This window comes from Anomaloglossus baeobatrachus, chromosome 5 (genome assembly GCF_048569485.1).
Source record: "Anomaloglossus baeobatrachus isolate aAnoBae1 chromosome 5, aAnoBae1.hap1, whole genome shotgun sequence".
Classification (NCBI taxonomy): Eukaryota; Metazoa; Chordata; class Amphibia; order Anura; family Aromobatidae; genus Anomaloglossus; species Anomaloglossus baeobatrachus.
This window is the reverse complement of record NC_134357.1, coordinates 496,633,914-496,653,695: the sequence shown is the minus strand read 5'-3', so window position 1 is coordinate 496,653,695 and position 19,782 is coordinate 496,633,914. Positions and strand designations below refer to the sequence as shown.

Below are 19,782 nucleotides of genomic sequence, written 5' to 3'. Positions count from 1 at the left end.
TTGGCCAAGATTCTGCTTGTCCCTTTAATAAACATCCTCAGATAAACTGGACCATGGGTTCTTCTGACCTTGGTTGACCAGATGAAAGCTCTACTTTTCATTGGACATAGTATCGGAAGACCATTGGAAAACACAAGAATAGGGCCGTTTCACACATCCGGCATTTTTCTGGATTGCCGGATCCGTCACACTCCAGTACAGTGTTAATACTGTACAATGGCATCACGGCAAGCTCCGGTCACATGCTATGGTCACATGACACCATGTGACCGGGAGTTGCCGAGATGACATTGTACTGTATTACACTGTACAGGAGTGTGCCGGATCCAGCAATCCGGCAAAATGCCAGATATGTGAAACGGCCCTAATGGAAAAGAGGAGGAAAAGATTACAAGCAATAAGATGAATAGAGAAAATATTGGACCATCTTGAAGACCTTAACAGAAGACTGGAAAAATAACAAATATAGTTAGCAGGAGCCAAATTTGGCCAAAGTGCTCTAAAGGTCACAGTTAAGAACAAACAAAAAGATCCACAATGGATAATGTTTACATTACAACAAATGGACCACGCCTTGGAAGATGTCTTCTGGCCTTACCGGTATATTCTATATCCATTGTACAGAGAGTGTTTCCATACTTGACATAGAGAAGGGACAATACCGGGATTTCCTTATTGAATAATCTCCTCCCCCGTTGACCCTTCGGAGTTTGTTTTTCCTAGAGAACCATATGACAGTAGCTAAAAAAATCTATCTTACACTGCTCTCATGATCCGGGGCACGTTTCCTCAAGAATCTTTGGACTATAGAGATTACGATAATTCAGGAATTTGGAGTGTATGTATATATATATATATATATATATATATATATATACAGTACGAATGTTTGACAAATGTCTCAAAAATGAAGACTACTGGAAAGCCTCTCACAGAACTTTTAATCTTCTTAACATTATTACAGTGGTATGCTTTGCTAAATTTGGCCAATCACTTTTTATTAGAAGGTTCCCTCCATAATGCGATCACAGAAGGAAAGTTATATGTTTCGAAATCAGATAACCCCTTTAGAGGGGACATCTGAGAAATATAATCTTTGTCCTTGTGACTTATTAGGAACCTGCCTATATAAGAAAAGAGCATCCTAAAAGCTTTGGATACATGGATAACCTTTGTTTCTATGGCTGCCATGTCATGACTCTTTTTCCCAGGTGATCAATAGGGATCAGAGAAGACAAATATTTTATCAAAGTTGAATCATTCAGCTTGAATGTCCCCTCAAATTGCCAATGTAGGTTTCAGAAGACCTGAGCCCATAGTCCTCAAATTAATTGGGATGGAAAAAAATTGCATTGTGAGATCCCAAATGAATTAATCTAAATCGTTAAGGGCAATTGCACCGATTCTGGACATCAAGGGCATGTCAAGCAATGATCAATTCTGCCATAGAAAGACACCCAAAATGTGAACTTATTTTTAGCAGTCGCCTCACAATTGTATTCTGTTGACGCACTTTTGCAAGTTGTTAAGTAAAGTCTAATTTGTGTTAATGTTTTTTTTTAAATTTCTTGTATATAAATCTTTTTAGTTATTGCTCCGACATTTTTAGACCATGGTCAGATTCCGTCACTCACGTTCATCCTCCATCCCTATTTCTGCAGCAGTTTATCACCGGGCTGGCTGTTCGTCATGTCTTACGTCCCCTGTTTGAAACAGCATCTGAAAGCTTTGAAATTCTGGTCTACACTGTTATCAAGGGCTGAATCCATCTAATGACAGGATAAGTCATCTCGTTGAAAGCCGCCCTCTGACATGAAACACTGTGTCATTATTCAAAGGGGAGTATTGTTTTGGAACAGAGTGCGCCCCCCTCCTTCCTCTTTTTCTCTTTGTACATTAATGGCTACTGTATCACGCCAGAAGAAGATAATTATTGCTCTTATTCGTATTCTCTTCTGAAAAGAAACCTCTGACGTTCATCCCTCATATATACGAAAGCTGACATTTCAATAGAGTGTTTGCCGATCAATGTATATTGAAAGGTTCCATTACTATGAAGACCGACGGAAATAGAAAAACTATCTCAGAAAAAATGGCTGACAACCAATACGGCAACCTTAACTGCTCCCATAAGTTTAGATATCCAACATTTTGAGATGTTCAAGGGCAAATCTGCATGGATGAGGAAGTTGGGCACAACTACCGTGTAAGCTATTGTTACGGGGGGCTGTCTGATAATAACCGAAAGGAGTATCAGACAGTCAGGGTCCACCGTGCAAAGACTTTGCTGCAGACTATGGCAGAGTGCAATACCTCTGTTAACTCACAGAAGGATATAATAAGAAAGTAAAGCAATTCCTCCCTTACTTGGAGGGTGTGTGGAATGATCTCTGTTAATAATCACAGAGACAAAGGCAATGTGTGCGAAATGGCACCTACCTAGGTCCGCTCTTCTAGTGGTGCAAAAGAGACGAACAGCAGCGTAAGCCGCACAAAGCTCCTACCTGCGTTCGCTCCACTAGTGTGCGAGGACACGAACCACTAGATATGGCACCTGCCTAGGTCCGCTCTTCTAGTGGTGCAAAAGAGACGAACAGCAGCGTAAGCCGCACAAAGCTCCTACCTCTGTTCGCTCCCCTAGTGTGCGAGGATACGAACAACTGCCAGACGCAGTATAAGGAACGTTACCCTAGCGGCAACGTCCACCTACGAGTACAATCACAAGGCCCAGCCAGACCATGTGCCTCAGGCACCTGCCTATGTCCGCTCCCCTAAGAGGTAAGGATACGGACAGCAGCCGAAGCTGTAAGGTATAAGAACGCTACCCTGCCGGTAGCGCTCACCTAGCATAGACAGAGGAATGCCTAGAGGAACGCGCACAGAGCGTCTACTCATATGCATGAACCAAGAGGACTGAGCACCATGCGGCGTGTGTCAGGGTCTTATATAGACTCTGTGCCTCATCCAAGATGGAGGACACCAGAGCCAATCCGCTTCCAGAACGACAGGAGTGACGTCATGCTGGCCTATCACCGAGCAAGACGTCACAAGCACATGACCAGCGACCAATCGGCATAGAAGGTGTCAGAGACATGTGACCTCGTGTCAGCGATGATGTCACCCGCACATGTGCAATGGCTCCAAGATTGGACTTAGTCTCTGGCGCTCGCACATGTGCAGTAGCAAGAAATCTGGACTTAGTCTCCAGCGCTCGCACATGTGCAGTAGCAAGAAATCTGGACTTAGTCTCCAGCGCTCGCACATGTGCAGTAGCAAGAAATCTGGACTTAGTCTCCAGCGCTCGCACATGTGCAGTAGCAAGAAATCTGGACATAGTCTCCAGTGCTCGCAGCAACCGTAACAGCTATAGCCATGATTCTTGTCATCCACCTTTCATAGAACCAAATTTAATGGTTGATTGGAGGACTCAACCACACAACCAATATAAATATAGAAGGTCGTCTCAAAAATAGCATCTTGTACTCTTGTAAATAATCCTCTAGGAGAACGTATCTGGTTACACAAAATGAAAACTTCTTCGTCTTGCTCCAGTACTTGCCATAGTTTAACACATATCATCTAACCGTATTTCTAGACCTTGCATTACATCTTCTCATTAAGATCTACTAAAACGTTTTGAGATATTTATTTTGTCTTTTCACTCTGGTCTTCTAAAATATCTCTACATATCTCTGCTCTTGTCTTTAGCAATACTCTTCTACTGGCCTTCTCCTTGACCTTTAACTTTTTCATGTTTTCTTCAAGTTCTTCTCTTGTCTTCTCAGTCATGTTTTCCTAAATGTACAATTGTAGATATTTTGTTGTTGCTCAAAGTAGTTATATATAAGGTCTTCTATAAAGTTACTCATCCTGCAACTGCCGAATCAAAAATACTCTATAATCCGTTGACATCACCTGCTTGCAAAAATATCTAATGACTGCCCACATAAGGCCATGACTGCCATAGTTTAGACCACTGAAAATTATAGCTCAGCTTACTTAATAACTGATGATCAGGTCATGAGTAGAGATAAACAGACGTTTTAAAATTCGAGTTAGCTGGCTTCCCCAAAATTTCAGTTCACAGTGAATATATTTGCGCAAATCTGAATACTGGAAAGCTTGTAAGAGAGATCCACACTGACCATAAGATCATTTACTCTACAGGACAGAGAGGTACCTCATTGATCATAAGCGCATACACTCTACAGGAGCGAGAGAGAGAGGACCCCGCTGACCATAAGAGCTTACACTCTACAGGAGAGAGAGGGGACCTTATTAATCATAAGAGCTTATACTCTACAGAAGCGAGAAAGAAAGAACCCCAGTGACCATAAAAGCTTACATTTTACAGAAGAGAGGATCCGGCTGACCATAAGAGCTTACACACTACAGTAGAGAGAGGGGATCTCATTGATCATAAGAGTTTACACTCTACTGGAGTGGAAGAGTGAGAGAGGACCCCACTGACCATAAAAGCCTAAACTCTACAGGAGAGATTGGACCCTCCTGACCATAAGAGCTTACACTATACATGAGAGAGAGAAGACCTCATTGATCATAAGAGCTTACACTCTCAGGAGAGAGGACCCTGCTGACCATAAGAGCTTACACTCTACATGATAGAGGGGACCCTGCTGATCATAAAGCTGGGTTTACACACTGCAACATCGCAAAGGACATCGCTGTGACGTCACCGGTTTTGTGACGTAACAGCGACCTCCCTAAGTCTCTGCTAAGTCGCTGGTGAGCAGTCAAACAGGCAAACCTGGCCAACAACGCAACAGCGATCCGGACCTGCAGAGCGACCTAGCTGGTTGTTGGGGACGTTGATAAGCAGCTTTTTGAAAGGGAAGTTGCTAACAAAGTCGCTGCAAAGTCTTTCACACACTGAAACTTTCCAGCGATGCTTGCTGCACAGCGGGAAACAAAGGACCTAGGAATGGTCCTGAACAATTTGTAACGATTACAACTTCACAGCAGGGGCCGGGTCGCTGATAGGTTTCACACACTCAAAAACCATGAAAAAATTCCTATATTAAAAATATCAATCTTTATTAGTCAATATCTAAAAAACTGTCAGTGCAGTCACAAAAAGAAAAGAATAGCCAAAAAAGTGGTTGGGCGGGTAAAACGGGGGAGACAAGTGCGCCAGATGACGATATTGAGGATGTAGGCAGGGGAGGGGGGGGCCTATCCTAGCCCTATGAATTTCCCCTACCTACCAGCGGAGTGAAAACACCCTACTTTACTCGGTGCCCCCGCTCCTCGGCGGCTGTCCCTTAATGTCCCTCCAACCATAAAACCACCATCACCAAAAGTGTACGTGAAAAGGTGCAAGTCAAAACACTACAAAGTCTGGTATGCAGTTCAGTTAATACACATGCAATCAGGTAGTTCCCTATCAGGGTAAAACAATGATCACACTATTTCCCTTAGGGATGACCAACGGTGCTCTTGTTTCAGAGGACACAGGCCTAAAATAGTCTGAGTAACCACCCTATTGTTCATACACATCAGGTCAATTGCACACCCATCACAGTTGAAAAAATATTTTTGACATTTTAGAATGAAGTACTCATCAGGTCATATCATAATATCAAAGATGATTAAAGCACTTATCATGAGAGGCTGGGTGACTGGAATAGGGCGATTCTCCAAAGGGAAACGAGGTGGATCTACCTTCTGCGGAGTATGTCCCCAGATGGGATTAATGAACAATTAAATTTCACCAGTTTCATCTAACTCCCTGTGAAAGGTTTATGGTGGTTTGGGAACCCCCTTTACATCTCTATGGGATGAGTTATTGAGCGGAGCTGACTTTTATGCCTATGCGCTTATTGTCCCTATAGGACGAGCATGGTTATTTCCTGGCGATATAATGTTATCGTTTCTTTTTCATTTCTCCATTCATATGAATAGCCCAATCTTTACTCGATAGTCACGTGACTAGCCCTCACTACAGGCGACGCCCCTGTTGCTATGAGGGCATTTACTGCATGTGGAGCGCAATTTGCGTTCCGCCAGTGTATTGTCATGTGATCCGCCAATTACCCTCCCCTAACATGTGCTCCATGTGGGCGTCCCTGATAAGTGGAACGCAATGTGCGGTCCATGGGCCGGAACTTCCGGTGTGACGTCAGAGGCCTGTAACTGTGTGCAAGGCCTGATGGGGAATATTGATTTCCGTTCCTACGTCACATAGATTGCAAACCGGAAGTGACCGCCGGCGGAATGGCGCGGCCTTTTGAAATTATCATGGACAGTAAGTCGCATGGGGGTGGGGTTAAGTGACGCTTATCGAGTTGATATAAGTGGAGGTGGTGTGTGGCCAAATGAGGCATTACCTCTGATACCACTAATGAGCCAGGACCCATATTTTTGCGGTCCTGAGTGGCGTTATTAGGCATAGCAACCGCTCCATTGTGAGATCGGCTTTACTGATTGAAAATCTCCTGATGAACCCCCAGACATCCTGAGGGAGAAACGCGTTGAGAGAGATATGCTGAGAGATATGCTGAGATGATATGCAACTTGACATGGATAAGTACTTTTATTATTGTGAGAGTATGATATATAACCTGATAATAAGTACTTCATTTTAAATTATCAATTTTCATCTGGGATTGGTATGTAGTTGACCCGACGTGTATTAACAACAGAGTGGCTACCCAGACTATTTATGCCTGTATCCTCTGGAATAAGAACACTGTCGGTCACCCTTAGGGGAAATATTGTCATTTTTTTACCCTGATAGGGGAACTACCTTATTGCATTTGCATGAATGGAACTGCACACCAGACTTGAGAGAGATGCTGAGAGAGTATACAGCTTGACATGATAAGTGCTTTAATCATCTTTGATATTATGATATGACCTGATGAGTACTTCATTCTAAAATGTCAAAAATATTTTTTCAACTGTGATGGGTGTGCAATTGACCTGATGTGTATGAACAATAGGGTGGTTACTCAGACTATTTTAGGCCTGTGTCCTCTGAAACAAGAGCACCGTTGGTCATCCCTAAGGGAAATAGTGTGATCATTGTTTTACCCTGATAGGGAACTACCTGATTGCATGTGTATTAACTGAACTGCATACCAGACTTTGTAGTGTTTTGACTTGCACCTTTTCACGTACACTTTTGGTGATGGTGGTTTTATGGTTGGAGGGACATTAAGGGACAGCCGCCGAGGAGCGGGGGCACCGAGTAAAGTAGGGTGTTTTCACTCCGCTGGTAGGTAGGGGAAATTCATAGGGCTAGGATAGGCCCCCCCCCTCCCCTGCCTACATCCTCAATATCGTCATCTGGCGCACTTGTCTCCCCCGTTTTACCCGCCCAACCACTTTTTTGGCTATTCTTTTCTTTTTGTGACTGCACTGACAGTTTTTTAGATATTGACTAATAAAGATTGATATTTTTAATATAGGAATTTTTTCATGGTTTTTGATAAATTGGGTTCCTCCCTATAATTTGATTTTGAGGTATAAGGTTTCACACACTGCAACATCGCAAACAACATCGCTATTGCGTCACAAAACCGGTGACGTTACAGCGATGTCGTTTGAGATGTTGCAGTGTGTAAACCCAGCTTAAGGAATGGAAAATGACTCTGCCTTACAAACTGTGCTTCAATAGGAACCACTGATCTTTGATGGCTCACTTACTGACCATCACTGTACTAAGTATAACTATCCATAAGGTGTCATAGCTGGCCAATATGGGGAAGCCCACATGGAGCCATGTAAAATGAAGTTAGCCTGCTCTCTGATGCTCTTCAGCAGTGTGGTAAATTATGCTGGGCAAGTTTCTTTTCTCTTTTTTTTGCAAACCGCAAATTGAATCTCAAAGTGTTCGAATTTTCATGAAACTGTGAATTTCAAGGAAATTGACTTGAACTTGATTTTCCACGGATCGATCCGCTCATGACAGATTGATAATTACTATTCTCTTTGATAATACTGGCCACCAGGGATAGCAAAGTTAATTTACTACTTGTTTCGACAAAAAGTTGAGTTCTTGAACACAAATATTAAACAGTTAATACACCTATGACGACCATTGGTGACTCGGTACCTTATACTGACACAGATATCTGAAAATTAAGAGACTAATTCAATAAAAAAAAACTTTTTTCATATAGACCTTCCATGGAGCTATATAACTAGCACAAGATCTTTCAGTAAAACACCCGTAGCCAATGGCTTATAATAGTGCAGACATCATACTTGTATTTCTCACCTCCCTGGTTATAAGCAATTTGACAGAGAAGGTCAAAGTGTTGCCCAAAGTAATAGGTATCTGGAGACCAGTGGTGGGAACTGCTTTCAAGAATCATTTCTTGGCTAAGTGAGGTTAAAAACCAAGCACCCTCACATACCTCTAGACTGACAAAGCCAACCATTGTATGATCTACCCAAATTTCCTAGAGATGTACTGTACTTTAGAATGAAAATGTACATTGCATGGGTCTTCCTCATACACTGCAGTGTTTTTGGAGATACATTGCTAATGGTGCATGTCTTGGACCCTCCTCAACTGTTTCCTGGATGCCAGACTGACTTTGAAGAATTTTTCCTTTTGCTTGTGTGCTTCCATCCTACATCTGCTAAGAATCAGTGAACAGAGGCCGGGGAGGGGGTAGCACGAGTGCTCTAGGAATAGTAGACATAATCTATTCCACACTATTACTCTTCGGGAGTGCTCCTCCAAAAGAAATCTTCTCACAGGGAGAATTGTCTGAAAATCTCCCTATGTCAGCTGGATCTCTACAACGAGAGCTATAATCACCTGATTAATACCATTCACTTATGCTTTAAGGTCCAAGAAACTCTGAAACCATAGAAAGCATAATATCAACCTGTTTTGCGTAGGTCCTGCATCAGAAAGAACAACGTTGAGGGAACAATAGAAACATGCCATCTAGACCAAGCTCAAGGCTAGGTTTAGCCAAGGACTTGAACGGCATCAATTTCAAGGGCGTTAAGTTGTATTATAGGAATGCGGTAGTGTTGCGCCCCAGGACCTGGTCGCCACAACAGCATTGCCCCTCCAAAGGGTTGATGCTGAGCCTGGAGGTAATTGGGAGGTCTATTGGCCAGTAAGTTTAACATCCAACGCAGTTCTCCCTCAGACCAGCAGGGGGAGCTCTGAACCTGGAGTTCCAGGGAGCATTCCTTAAGTCTGGCCTGAGGGAGGAGTTAGTGTTCAGTCTGTAGAGAGAAGTGATAGGAAGCAGACGCAGAGTAGTGCTGTCCTGTGGAACTGGGGCCTAGAGCTGGAGCAGCTTGGCCCAGTGAGGCAGGAGGAGCAGAGAGGCAAAGGAGAGACTCGGACATCGGAGTCTGTGGCCACCAGGGCCTAAAATACTCCCTGGTAGCCGAATCCGAAGGGCAGGAGAGCTGCAAGCACCTGGCCCATAAACCGCCCGAAGGTACAGCTGCATCATCAGGGCCCGGTGTGGACTCCAGCAGAGAAGCACCAGAGAGGGCCTGTGCAGCCTACCACAGAGGGAAAGGGACGTACCACCGGTCCCAGCAGCAAGAGGGCCATTGCTAAATCCAGAGAGCAGGGTTCTATCACAGCAAGGGAAAAGAACAGGAGTAGGCCTCATACTCATCTGGCCAAAACGACAGCTCAGTTACTTCCAGGCCGGCCGGAGCCCTCTACCACCTGTAACGGTCTCCCAGGACTAACCGTTTGTGGAGTAAAAGAGGAGAAGGTAAAGAGACTGTTGTTTGTGCCTGTTTCTTTCATGCCTGTCGGCCCTGCATCGTGTTTTCCACACAACACCATAGACTCTTACGAGCACCAACAGTGTCCCCGGGGCACCGCTCCACCTGTTGGGAGCAGTACCACCATTGCTGCCATATCATCGCCTCGGAGGCCTCACACAGCAGCGGCAGCTTAATAGCCGCATACCACAGGTGGCGTCACGAACACAAACCCCAAGTCACCAGCCATATTTAACTGACACCCACCAGGGCCACGGAGTCGGGCCCCGCCACCACTGACTACCCCCGGACTAGTCCGGCCCGGCACCGGGTGTCCCATAGCCCTGGGGTGGGCGAGTCAACTTTGGCGCTGTGAACAGGATTTCGTGCCCGGTCCCACCGGGTGCTGTGCGCCTGCAGAAACTGTGCCTAAAAGACTGTGTTGCTGTTTGAAAACTGCCGCCGCCATTAGCCTCGCTGAGCCCAGGAAGAAGGGGGGCATGTCCGAACAAGAGCGCGAAGGGAGTGCGCCATCAGAGCAGAACGCCGTTAACCCTGCGCTACCCGGAAGAAATTTTGAAACGTGAACGGAGCCTGGTGAGGTTCACTAAGGGGGAGGAAGATGTCCGACACAGAGGGAGAGCAGGTGGCTGTGGTAGCTCAAGACGCAGCAGCACCGGCCGATGTAATCCCAGTCGCCGTCGCCCCAGCCCCCGCTGTAGCGCCGGTAATGCCGATCACAATGCCGTACATCCCGGGAGCAGAATGGCTGCCGCAGTACTCTGGGGAGTCACATACCCTGAGCGACTTCAGAGAAAGGCTGCACAGCTTGTTCATAGTGTATCCGCTGACTGAGAGCCAGAAGGTGGGCATATTAATGGGGCAGCTAGCCGGCGCGGCCCAGCGTGAAGTGAAGTCCTGGCCTGATACAGATAAAGGGACAGCAACCCAGATACTGGCCAAGTTAAAGAGTACTTTTGACACCCGCACCGCAGCAGAAATAAAGATGAGATTCTTTGGGTGCAAACAACGGGCCACAGACAGCATAAGGGACTATGCCTTAAACTTGCAGGAGGCCCTGAAAGCAATTAAACAGGTGGACCCAGAGAGTGTACATGAAGAAGACAAACTCCTAACTGAGCAGTTCATAGAGGGGCTCCTGTCAGATGCCCACAGGACACAGCTGCGTATCCTGGTCCTGCAGAACCCTGCTCTGGACTTTGCAAAGTTTAAGGACCAGGCCATCCGGGTACTGAGAGAATCTACACCGAATGACCCAGTACCCCTCTGGCCTCTTGCTATCACGTACCCCGGGGTGGTGCCTGCAATACGAGCCGCTGCAGAGGCTGAGGCGCAGTCCCTGGATAAGGATCCCGCTGCAGAGCTCAGACAGCAGGTCCAGGAGCTGACCAAGACTGTAGCTGCCCTTGCCAAGACCGTGCAGTCTCTACAAGTGACCCCATCGCCTGCAAGAATCGAGTTGGCCTCCAGCCCAGATGACGTCCCATGGATGCGACAGAGGAGGATTCCGCCGACCCGAGGAAAAGATACAGACCGGTATGATTCAACGGGACAACCGATCTGCCGCCGCTGCAGTCAGGCGGGCCATATTGCAAGACACTGTCCTTTAAATGGGCCGAGCCTGGGGCCAGGAGCCAAACCCCAGGTGTAAGGAAGCCCGGCTCAACCCCCAGCCGCAGCAAGTATGTGGGAGGACAACTGGTCCTTCCTATTGTGCTGGATGGGATCCCGTTGAATGCCCTCCTGGATACGGGGTCCCAGGTAACAACCATCCCTTATAAACTGTACAAAAGATATTGGGCTGATTCAGACATTGACCATGGCCCAGATGATAATTTAACAATTGTGGCCAGTAATGGTCAGCCCTTGCCTCAAATTGGGTATAAGGAAGTAACCATTAAAGTGGGGCGGGTAGAATTGCCATGTCAGGGGATGATAATTGTAGATATTGATCGCAAAGAGTCTAACCCACTGCTAACCATTGGTACAAATGTGATAGAAAATTGTATTGCCGAAGTGATAATTTTGTTGCAGCAGGCGTCTGAAACTGCCAGCTCCGGGCAGCAGCGTGCCCTACAGAGGGAGATCAGAGCCCTGATGAGGAGGCAGCAGGTAGAGCTGGCCGGAGGAGAAATTGGCAGTGTGAGGGTAAGTGACCCCCTCCCCATTGCAATACCCCCAAGAAGTGAAATGTTGATATGGTGTCGGGCAGCAATAGGCCTCAAGGGTCAGGATTACCAGGCCTTGGTAGAACCGGTGTATTCAGACAGCAGGCCTGGAGTCCTGATAGCCAGAGGGGTAGCAGACGTCCGCAAGGGAAGAGTGCCCGTCCGTGTCCTGAATTGTGGGGAGGAGGAAGCCAAATTGCCCCGGTACGCCACTGTAGCAAAACTGTACACTGTCAGTAACAATACCATCAAAGCAGTGGAACCCTTGATCCCGTCCGACCAGGCGAAAGACAATGGCTCCAAGGGACAGCTGGATGACTGGTGCCAAAAATTACATGTGGGCACCGACTCCACCCCCTCACACCAAAAGCATGGGGTTTACCGGGTGGTACAGGAGTACGAGCGGGTCTTCAGCAAACACCCCCTAGATTTTGGGCAGGTAAAAGTGGTTAAACATCAAATCCCCACGGTTGATCATCATCCCACTAAAGAGAGATACCGCCCTGTACCCCCAGCACAGTATCAGCGTGCCAAAGAAATGTTACGGGAGATGAAGGAGGCTGGGGTTATCAGAGATAGTTGTAGTCCCTGGGCAGCTCCACTAGTGCTCGTAAAGAAAAAAGATGGTACAATGAGAATGTGCGTAGATTACAGACAAATTAACCGCATTACACATAAAGATGCTTATCCACTACCCAGAATAGAAGAGTCACTAACAGCCTTAAAATCAGCTAATTATTTCTCCACCCTGGATCTCACCAGTGGGTATTGGCAGGTTCCCGTGGCAGAGGCGGACAAGGAGAAGACTGCATTCACGACACCAATGGGTCTCTGCGAGTTCAATTATATGCCGTTCGGGCTCTACAATGCCCCAGGGACATTTCAGAGATTGATGGAGTGCTGCTTGGGCCATCACAACTTTGAAACCGTGCTATTGTACCTGGATGACGTCATAGTCTACTCCAAGACCTACGAAGACCACCTGAGGCACTTAGCAGAAGTGTTTGAGTCCTTGTCGGAGTATGGCCTGAAGATAAAGCCGTCCAAATGTCACCTCTTGACGCCAAAGGTACAGTACCTGGGTCATGTGGTCAGCGCAGAAGGTGTGGCACCTGATCCGGAGAAAGTCACCGTAATCAAGGACTGGCCAAGACCCACCATGGTAAAGGAGGTGCGGCAGTTCCTTGGGCTGGTGGGCTACTACCGAAGGTTCATTGATGGTTTCACCAAGATAGCAGCGCCTCTTCAAGATCTCCTGGTGGGCCAGCCAAAGAAGGCTAAGAAGCAAAGCCCTCCATTTGAATGGAACAGTCAAATAGAAACATCTTTTGTCCGGCTGAAAGGGGCTCTCACGGAAGAAGAAATTCTGGCCTACCCTGACTACAGCCAGCCGTTTGTACTGTACACAGACGCCAGCAACGTGGGACTGGGAGCAGTTCTATCCCAGGTGCAGGGAGGCCGGGAGAAGGTGATAGCTTACGCCAGTAGGAAGCTTCATCCCACAGAAAGGAATCCAGAAAACTACAGTTCCTTCAAGCTGGAGTTCCTCGCTATTGTTTGGGCAGTGACTGAACGCTTCAAGCACTATCTGGCATCGGCCAAGTTCACCATCTTCACGGACAACAACCCGTTGACACATCTGGCAACAGCCAAGTTAGGTGCGTTGGAGCAGCGATGGATGGCCCGGCTGTCTAACTTTGACTTTACCATCAAGTACCGGGCTGGCAAGAAGAATAACAATGCTGATGCGCTGTCCAGAATGCCTCACTTAACCGAGTCTGGAGAAGACCTGGATGAACTCGAAGAGATAGAGTTACCGGCTTTCCATCACCAAGGTGTTTCCCAGTGTGAGCATGCTGTAGGAGTGAAGCGCTCGAGCCAGCACGAGGTCTCGGTCAACCCATTACTCCACCATAATTGGGAAGAGACACAGAACGGTGACCCGGCCGTGCGATTGGTCAAAGAAAAGCTAGCACAAGCTGAGACCCATCTCGGTCCAGACGCTCCACAAGAAGCCCAGCAGTTGTGGAAGGAGAGGGGACGACTGTTCACCTACCAAGGCAAGCTCTGCAAGAGATATGTCAACTGGCGAACGAATGAACTCGTCTGGCAGATAGTGGTCCCACAGAGGGATGCTCCAATGGTCCTAGCAGCTTACCATGATAACGCAGGACACTTCGGGTGGAAGAAGTTGGAGACCCTACTCCGCGATCGGTTCTACTGGGTGCACATGAGAAAGACAGTCGAGAAGTGGTGCCGAGACTGTGGTCCGTGTAACCTGAGGCGGAAAGATGATGCCAGCCAGAGGTCTCCCCTACAGCCAATTGTCACGAAGCAGCCCCTGGAGTTGGTGGCCCTGGACCACGTGAAGTTAACACCAAGCCGGTCAGGCTATGTGTACGCCCTCACCATTGTGGACCATTACTCTCGTTTCCTGGTAGTAGTGCCTGTGAAGGACCAGACAGCCAGAACAGCAGCTAGAGCATTTCAGGCATACTTTTGTTGACCTCACGGTTATCCGGAAAGGGTACTGACTGATCAAGGTCCTGCATTCGAGGCAGAAGTGTTCCAAGAGTTCTGTAACATGTACGGCTGTAAGAAAATCAGAACAACACCGTACCACCCCCAAACCAATGGATTGTGCGAGAAGATGAACCATTTGGTTATTGATATGCTCAAGACTCTACCTCTGGAAGAAAGAAACCAATGGCCAGAGAAGTTACCAGATCTGGTAGACCTGTATAACCATATCCCAGTAAACTCGACCAACTGCAGCCCTGCTTACTTGATGCGAGCAAGACCTGGCAAGTTACCTGTAGACTTTGAGATGGGAACTGTGTCACCTGAAGCGGTTCAAGAGATAGAAGATTGGGATACAGAGCGCCAACAGCAGTACCGCAAAGTCCAGGAATGCGTAGAAAAGAGCCTGTCCCAAGCAAGAACGAGACAAGAGCAGAACTACAATCAAACAGCCCCAGCAACTCCCTTAGCACCTGGAGAACAGGTCCTCAAGAAAAAGCGGAGGGCGCATAAATTAGATGATCAGTGGGAGAATGAACCCTACACCATTATTCCCTCCAACTTTGACAATAGTAAGGTATGCCTCATAAGCAAAGATGAAGGCAAGACTTATCAAACAGTGTCCAGAGACCGCCTGAAAGCGTGCCCTGAGCGGTGCAAAATCCAAAAAGAAGTGGAAGAAATTCAAGAAAAAGAGGAAGAGATGATACAAACAATCCTTGGCAAATTCCCCAAAACTTGGACCCGAATAAATAATGCCATAGTGGTACCAGTCTTGACGTTCCCGCAGTTGGTCGAGCCAGACACAGAAGAGGTTCCAGATCCATCTAAGGAACTGTCCGACCCAACACAAGATGACACGCCAGCAGTAGAACAGGAGAATCAACCCCCTTCCAGTGGTGAACCTGCCGTACCCTTGGCGAATCTGAGACCCCGTAGGCAACCAACACGCATACCTGTCAGGGTTAGGCCTACCAGTAACACGGAGGGGGCAGACACTCCAAGTAGTCAGGGACAAACCCCAGAGCTACGCCGGTCCCAGCGTAGCACTCGGGGACAGCCCCCTCCAAGGTATAGAACATAGAAAGTAAAATACCTAGCAGAGTGTAAATAGTTATGTGAAAATGTCTTGTATGTAATGTTTTGTTTTAGGTGATTAAGTAAATGGACAATTGGGTCACTGGACTATGAGTGGCCAACACTCTAATTGTTCATAGTTAGCACCAGTGTGCTCAACACCCCTGAAGAAAAACCCGTCCGGCGTGCATAGAGTGGGGTCAGCAATGCTCTGACGCACGCCCAGAGCCTACGTTGGGGGTTTTATCGCGGCGGGTCCCCCATGGAGCAGTGTAATGGACACCCGGCAGGGAGCCACACTGGACTCTTATAGTTGTTTAAGGTTGTAACATGTTATGTCTTGTTTTGTTTTCTTCAGTCCGGGAGTACTGAGTTTAACTAAGGGGGAGTGTGGCGCCCCAGGACCTGGTCGCCACAACAGCATTGCCCCTCCAAAGAGTTGATGCTGAGCCTGGAGGTAATTGGGAGGTCTATTGGCCAGTAAGTTTAACATCCAACGCAGTTCTCCCTCAGACCAGCAGGGGGAGCTCTGAACCTGGAGTTCCAGGGAGCATTCCTTAAGTCTGGCCTGAGGGAGGAGTTAGTGTTCAGTCTGTAGAGAGAAGTGATAGGAAGCAGACGCAGAGTAGTGCTGTCCTGTGGAACTGGGGCCTAGAGCTGGAGCAGCTTGGCCCAGTGAGGCAGGAGGAGCAGAGAGGCAAAGGAGAGACTCGGACATCGGAGTCTGTGGCCACCAGGGCCTAAAATACTCCCTGGTAGCCGAATACGAAGGGCAGGAGAGCTGCAAGCACCTGGCCCATAAACCGCCCGAAGGTACAGCTGCATCATCAGGGCCCGGTGTGGACTCCAGCAGAGAAGCACCAGAGAGGGCCTGTGCAGTCTACCACAGAGGGAAAGGGACGTACCACCGGTCCCAGCAGCAAGAGGGCCATTGCTAAATCCAGAGAGCAGGGTTCTATCACAGCAAGGGAAAAGAACAGGAGTAGGCCTCATACTCATCTGGCCAAAACGACAGCTCAGTTACTTCCAGGCCGGCCGGAGCCCTCTACCACCTGTAACGGTCTCCCAGGACTAACCATTTGTGGAGTAAAAGAGGAGAAGGTAAAGAGACTGTTGTTTGTGCCTGTTTCTTTCATGCCTGTCGGCCCTGCACCGTGTTTTCCACACAAAACCATAGACTCTCACGAGCACCAACAGTGTCCCCGGGGCACCGCTCCACCTGTGGGGAGCAGTACCACCATTGCTGCCATATCATCGCCCCGGAGGCCTCACACAGCAGCAGCGGCTTAATAGCCGCATACCACAAGTGGCGTCACGAACACAAACCCCAAGTCACCAGCCATATTTAACTGACACCCACTAGGGCCACGGAGTCGGGCCCCGCCACCACTGACTACCCCCGGACTAGTCCGGCCCGGCACCGGGTGTCCCATAGCCCTGGGGTGGGCGAGTCAGTAGTTTCAGTCACGCATACATCAAAATTACTCTCTCCCGCTCAAAGTAGAACCAAAAATGAGAAGAATTTATTGATATAATTTTTCTAGGTGACATCCATTTTCCAGAAAACTTCTATTGTTCATTGATGTAAGTGGAAAGGCTGCTGATTATTCTTTAAGGTGTTTTCCTTATGTTCAGGTATTGAAGATAAAGACATCCATGATTACAATTCTGCAAATATCATGAAAGGGTCTATTCAAGACTTTGGAATTTTTTTCCCATTGGGCTCAGAACTCATCGGCAGGAAGTTGCTAACTATCTACCTCTTCTGCCCTGTGGTTTTCTGTTTCAGCTCAGGTGGCAATCCTTCTGCTTTCTGTGACGTCACATTGACAAATCAGCTATTTCTCTTCCAGTCTGCTCTGTCAAGGGGGCGTCACTGCCGATGTCAAGCTGTTTGATAGCCCCTCAGTTAGAGAGCAAGAAGCTAGCTGTCAATCAGTATGAAGCAGCCAGTGACATCCTGTCAACCGAGTAGTGTGAAAGAGAAAGAGCTGCCATGTCCACGTTATGTCACAGAAAGTAGGAGAATCAGCCGCAAGAGAGGTCCATGATCTCTCTAAGCCGGAACAGATAATTGCAGGACAGAACAGTCATATATTTAGAAACTGTACGGCAAAAAAGAGGAAATATCCAGCTCACATTGTCATTGAAGTCCATTCTATCCTCCAAGGTGCACGAGTCCCGCCGGTCAGTCCATACCGGTGCGTATAGCAAACAACTGGAAAAAAGGGAGTGGGCTCAGCACCAATATAATAAAATATAAAAAAACTTAATTGGTATCTTATTAAAATAGTCATGTCTGGGAACACACTGTACAAAAATAACACAGGTGAAACTTTCCACCCTTAGAGTATCAATATATTCTATCCATGGCCATCCAACAGGTAACTTATGACTAAGGACGCTTCTGTTTTTAATCCTTGGGTCCGAAACACGTAAAGTTTCACCTGTGTTATTTTTGTACAGTGTGTTCCCAGACATGACTATTTTAATAAGATACCAATAAAGTTTTTTTTTATATTATATTATATTGGTGCTGAGCCCACTCCCTTTTTTCCAATTGTTTGATATATTTAGAAACTACCTGCTGAAAAGTTCTTAGCTTCATTGCAAAAAGACCCCACCAAAATCCATTTAAAGGGCTCTAATTTCTCAGAATACAATTTCTTCTACAGACACATACATCATAAACAATTCCTGACAAAAAAAAATAAGATCTCTAATATTGTGTCCCCTATTTTGAGGAGATATTTTGTGTTTACAGAAAGTTTTCAGAACACCTGCTTGACTGCAAAAGACCTTCAGGAAGATTAAGCAGACTTTGGAGTTGTGGTACATTGTTCTAATGTTCAGAGACACCTGTACAAATATGGTTTTAAAGGAAGATTCATCAGAAGAAAACTGCATCCTCACCATAAAATTCAGCATCAGAACTATGAAAAAGAATATCTAAATAAGTCTGGTGCATTATGGAAATAAGGGGTACTTTGCACACTACGATGTTTACATCCCGCTCATCTCCGCCCCTCCGCTCCTATTGGCCGCCTGCCGTGTGACGTCGCAGTGATGCCGCACGACCCGCCCCCTTAATAAGGAGGCGGTTCGCTGGCCAGAGCGACGTCGCACGGCAGGTGAGTGCATGTGAAGCAGCCGTAGTGATAATATTTGCTACGGCAGCTATCACAATGATATAGCAGCTGCGACAGGGGCGGGGACTATCGCGCTCGGCATCGCAGCATCGGCTTGGATCCTATGGACCAATGAGGATAAAAGAACTCTTTGGCCACAGTGATCAAAGGTATGTGTGGAGAAAAAAGGGCACAGAATTTCAGGAAAAGAACATATTTCGCCAACCATTAAGCATGGCGTGGATCAATCATGCTTTGGGGTTGTGTTGCAGCTAATGACACAGGGAACATTTCATTGCTAGAACGAAGAATTGATTAAATAAAATTTCAACAAATTCTTGATGCAAACACCCCACCATCTGTAAAAAAGCTGAAGTTGAAAAGAGGATGGCCTCTTCAAATGGCTAATGATCCTAAACACATGTCAAAATCTACAAAAAAAATGTTTTTTTGCCTTAACTTCAAGGGAAATGTGTCATCTTTAACTTTATGCCTTTTAGAGATCAGTTCCTCTTCAACTTGCTTAACTGTTCACAATAACTGTAATTTTGACTAGGGGTGCCCAAACATTTACATGCCAATGTATAAGGTATATGTCGCGGGCGGGGAAGGACGCCGCCGCGCTCGCTAACGCTCGGGTCCGGCGCTGCTGCGATGGCTGATCGGTGGCTCGAGCGGTGGGTCGGATCCAGGGACTCGAGCGGCGCTCCTCGCCCGTGAGTGAAAGGGGGTAGTTTGGTTTGGGGATTTGGTCCGTGACGCCACCCACGGGTTGTGGTGAGGTTGGGCACCACCGCTGCTGGCGACGGGGATCTCAGGAGCGATGGCAGGGAGCAGCTGGGATGTTGTTTTCCCCCTCCGTGGGTAGGGGTTGGTGGTCCCGGGGCCTAGTGAGATGACGGGGAGGCAGGGTTGGATGGGTGCAGGGTCGCTTGGAGTGCGCAGCGCGGTGCCAGACGGCACGGTAGTACTCACTCAGCCACAAAGGTACGCAAAGTCTCTGGTAAACCAAACGGCTGGATGGACGGGTCCCGCAGCTGGCTGCTGTGGCTTCTCCTGGACGGTTAGTGGTGGCTGCCTTTCCCTGCACATTTGTGTATGTTCGGTCCCGATGGATTCCCACCGGTAACCCGCTCAGCAGCGTGTGTATGTGC

At 47.3% G+C, this 19,782-nt stretch overlaps 1 protein-coding gene across 2 annotated transcripts in view; it reads right to left on the bottom strand.

The window, feature by feature from the left end:
• Positions 1-19,782, bottom strand: part of TEKT3 (tektin 3) — a 106,152-nt gene that overhangs the window by 57,156 nt on the left and 29,214 nt on the right. Inside the window, exon 1 of one of the 2 annotated variants that reach the window (XM_075347954.1) lies at positions 1,635-1,706. The exons of the other annotated variant lie outside the window; for it this stretch is intronic. Within the exon in view, the coding sequence (XP_075204069.1) occupies positions 1,635-1,647 (13 nt within the window). The 5' untranslated portion in view covers positions 1,648-1,706. Of the gene's footprint in view, positions 1-1,634; positions 1,707-19,782 lie in introns of those variants that run through there. 2 annotated transcript variants of the gene reach the window in all.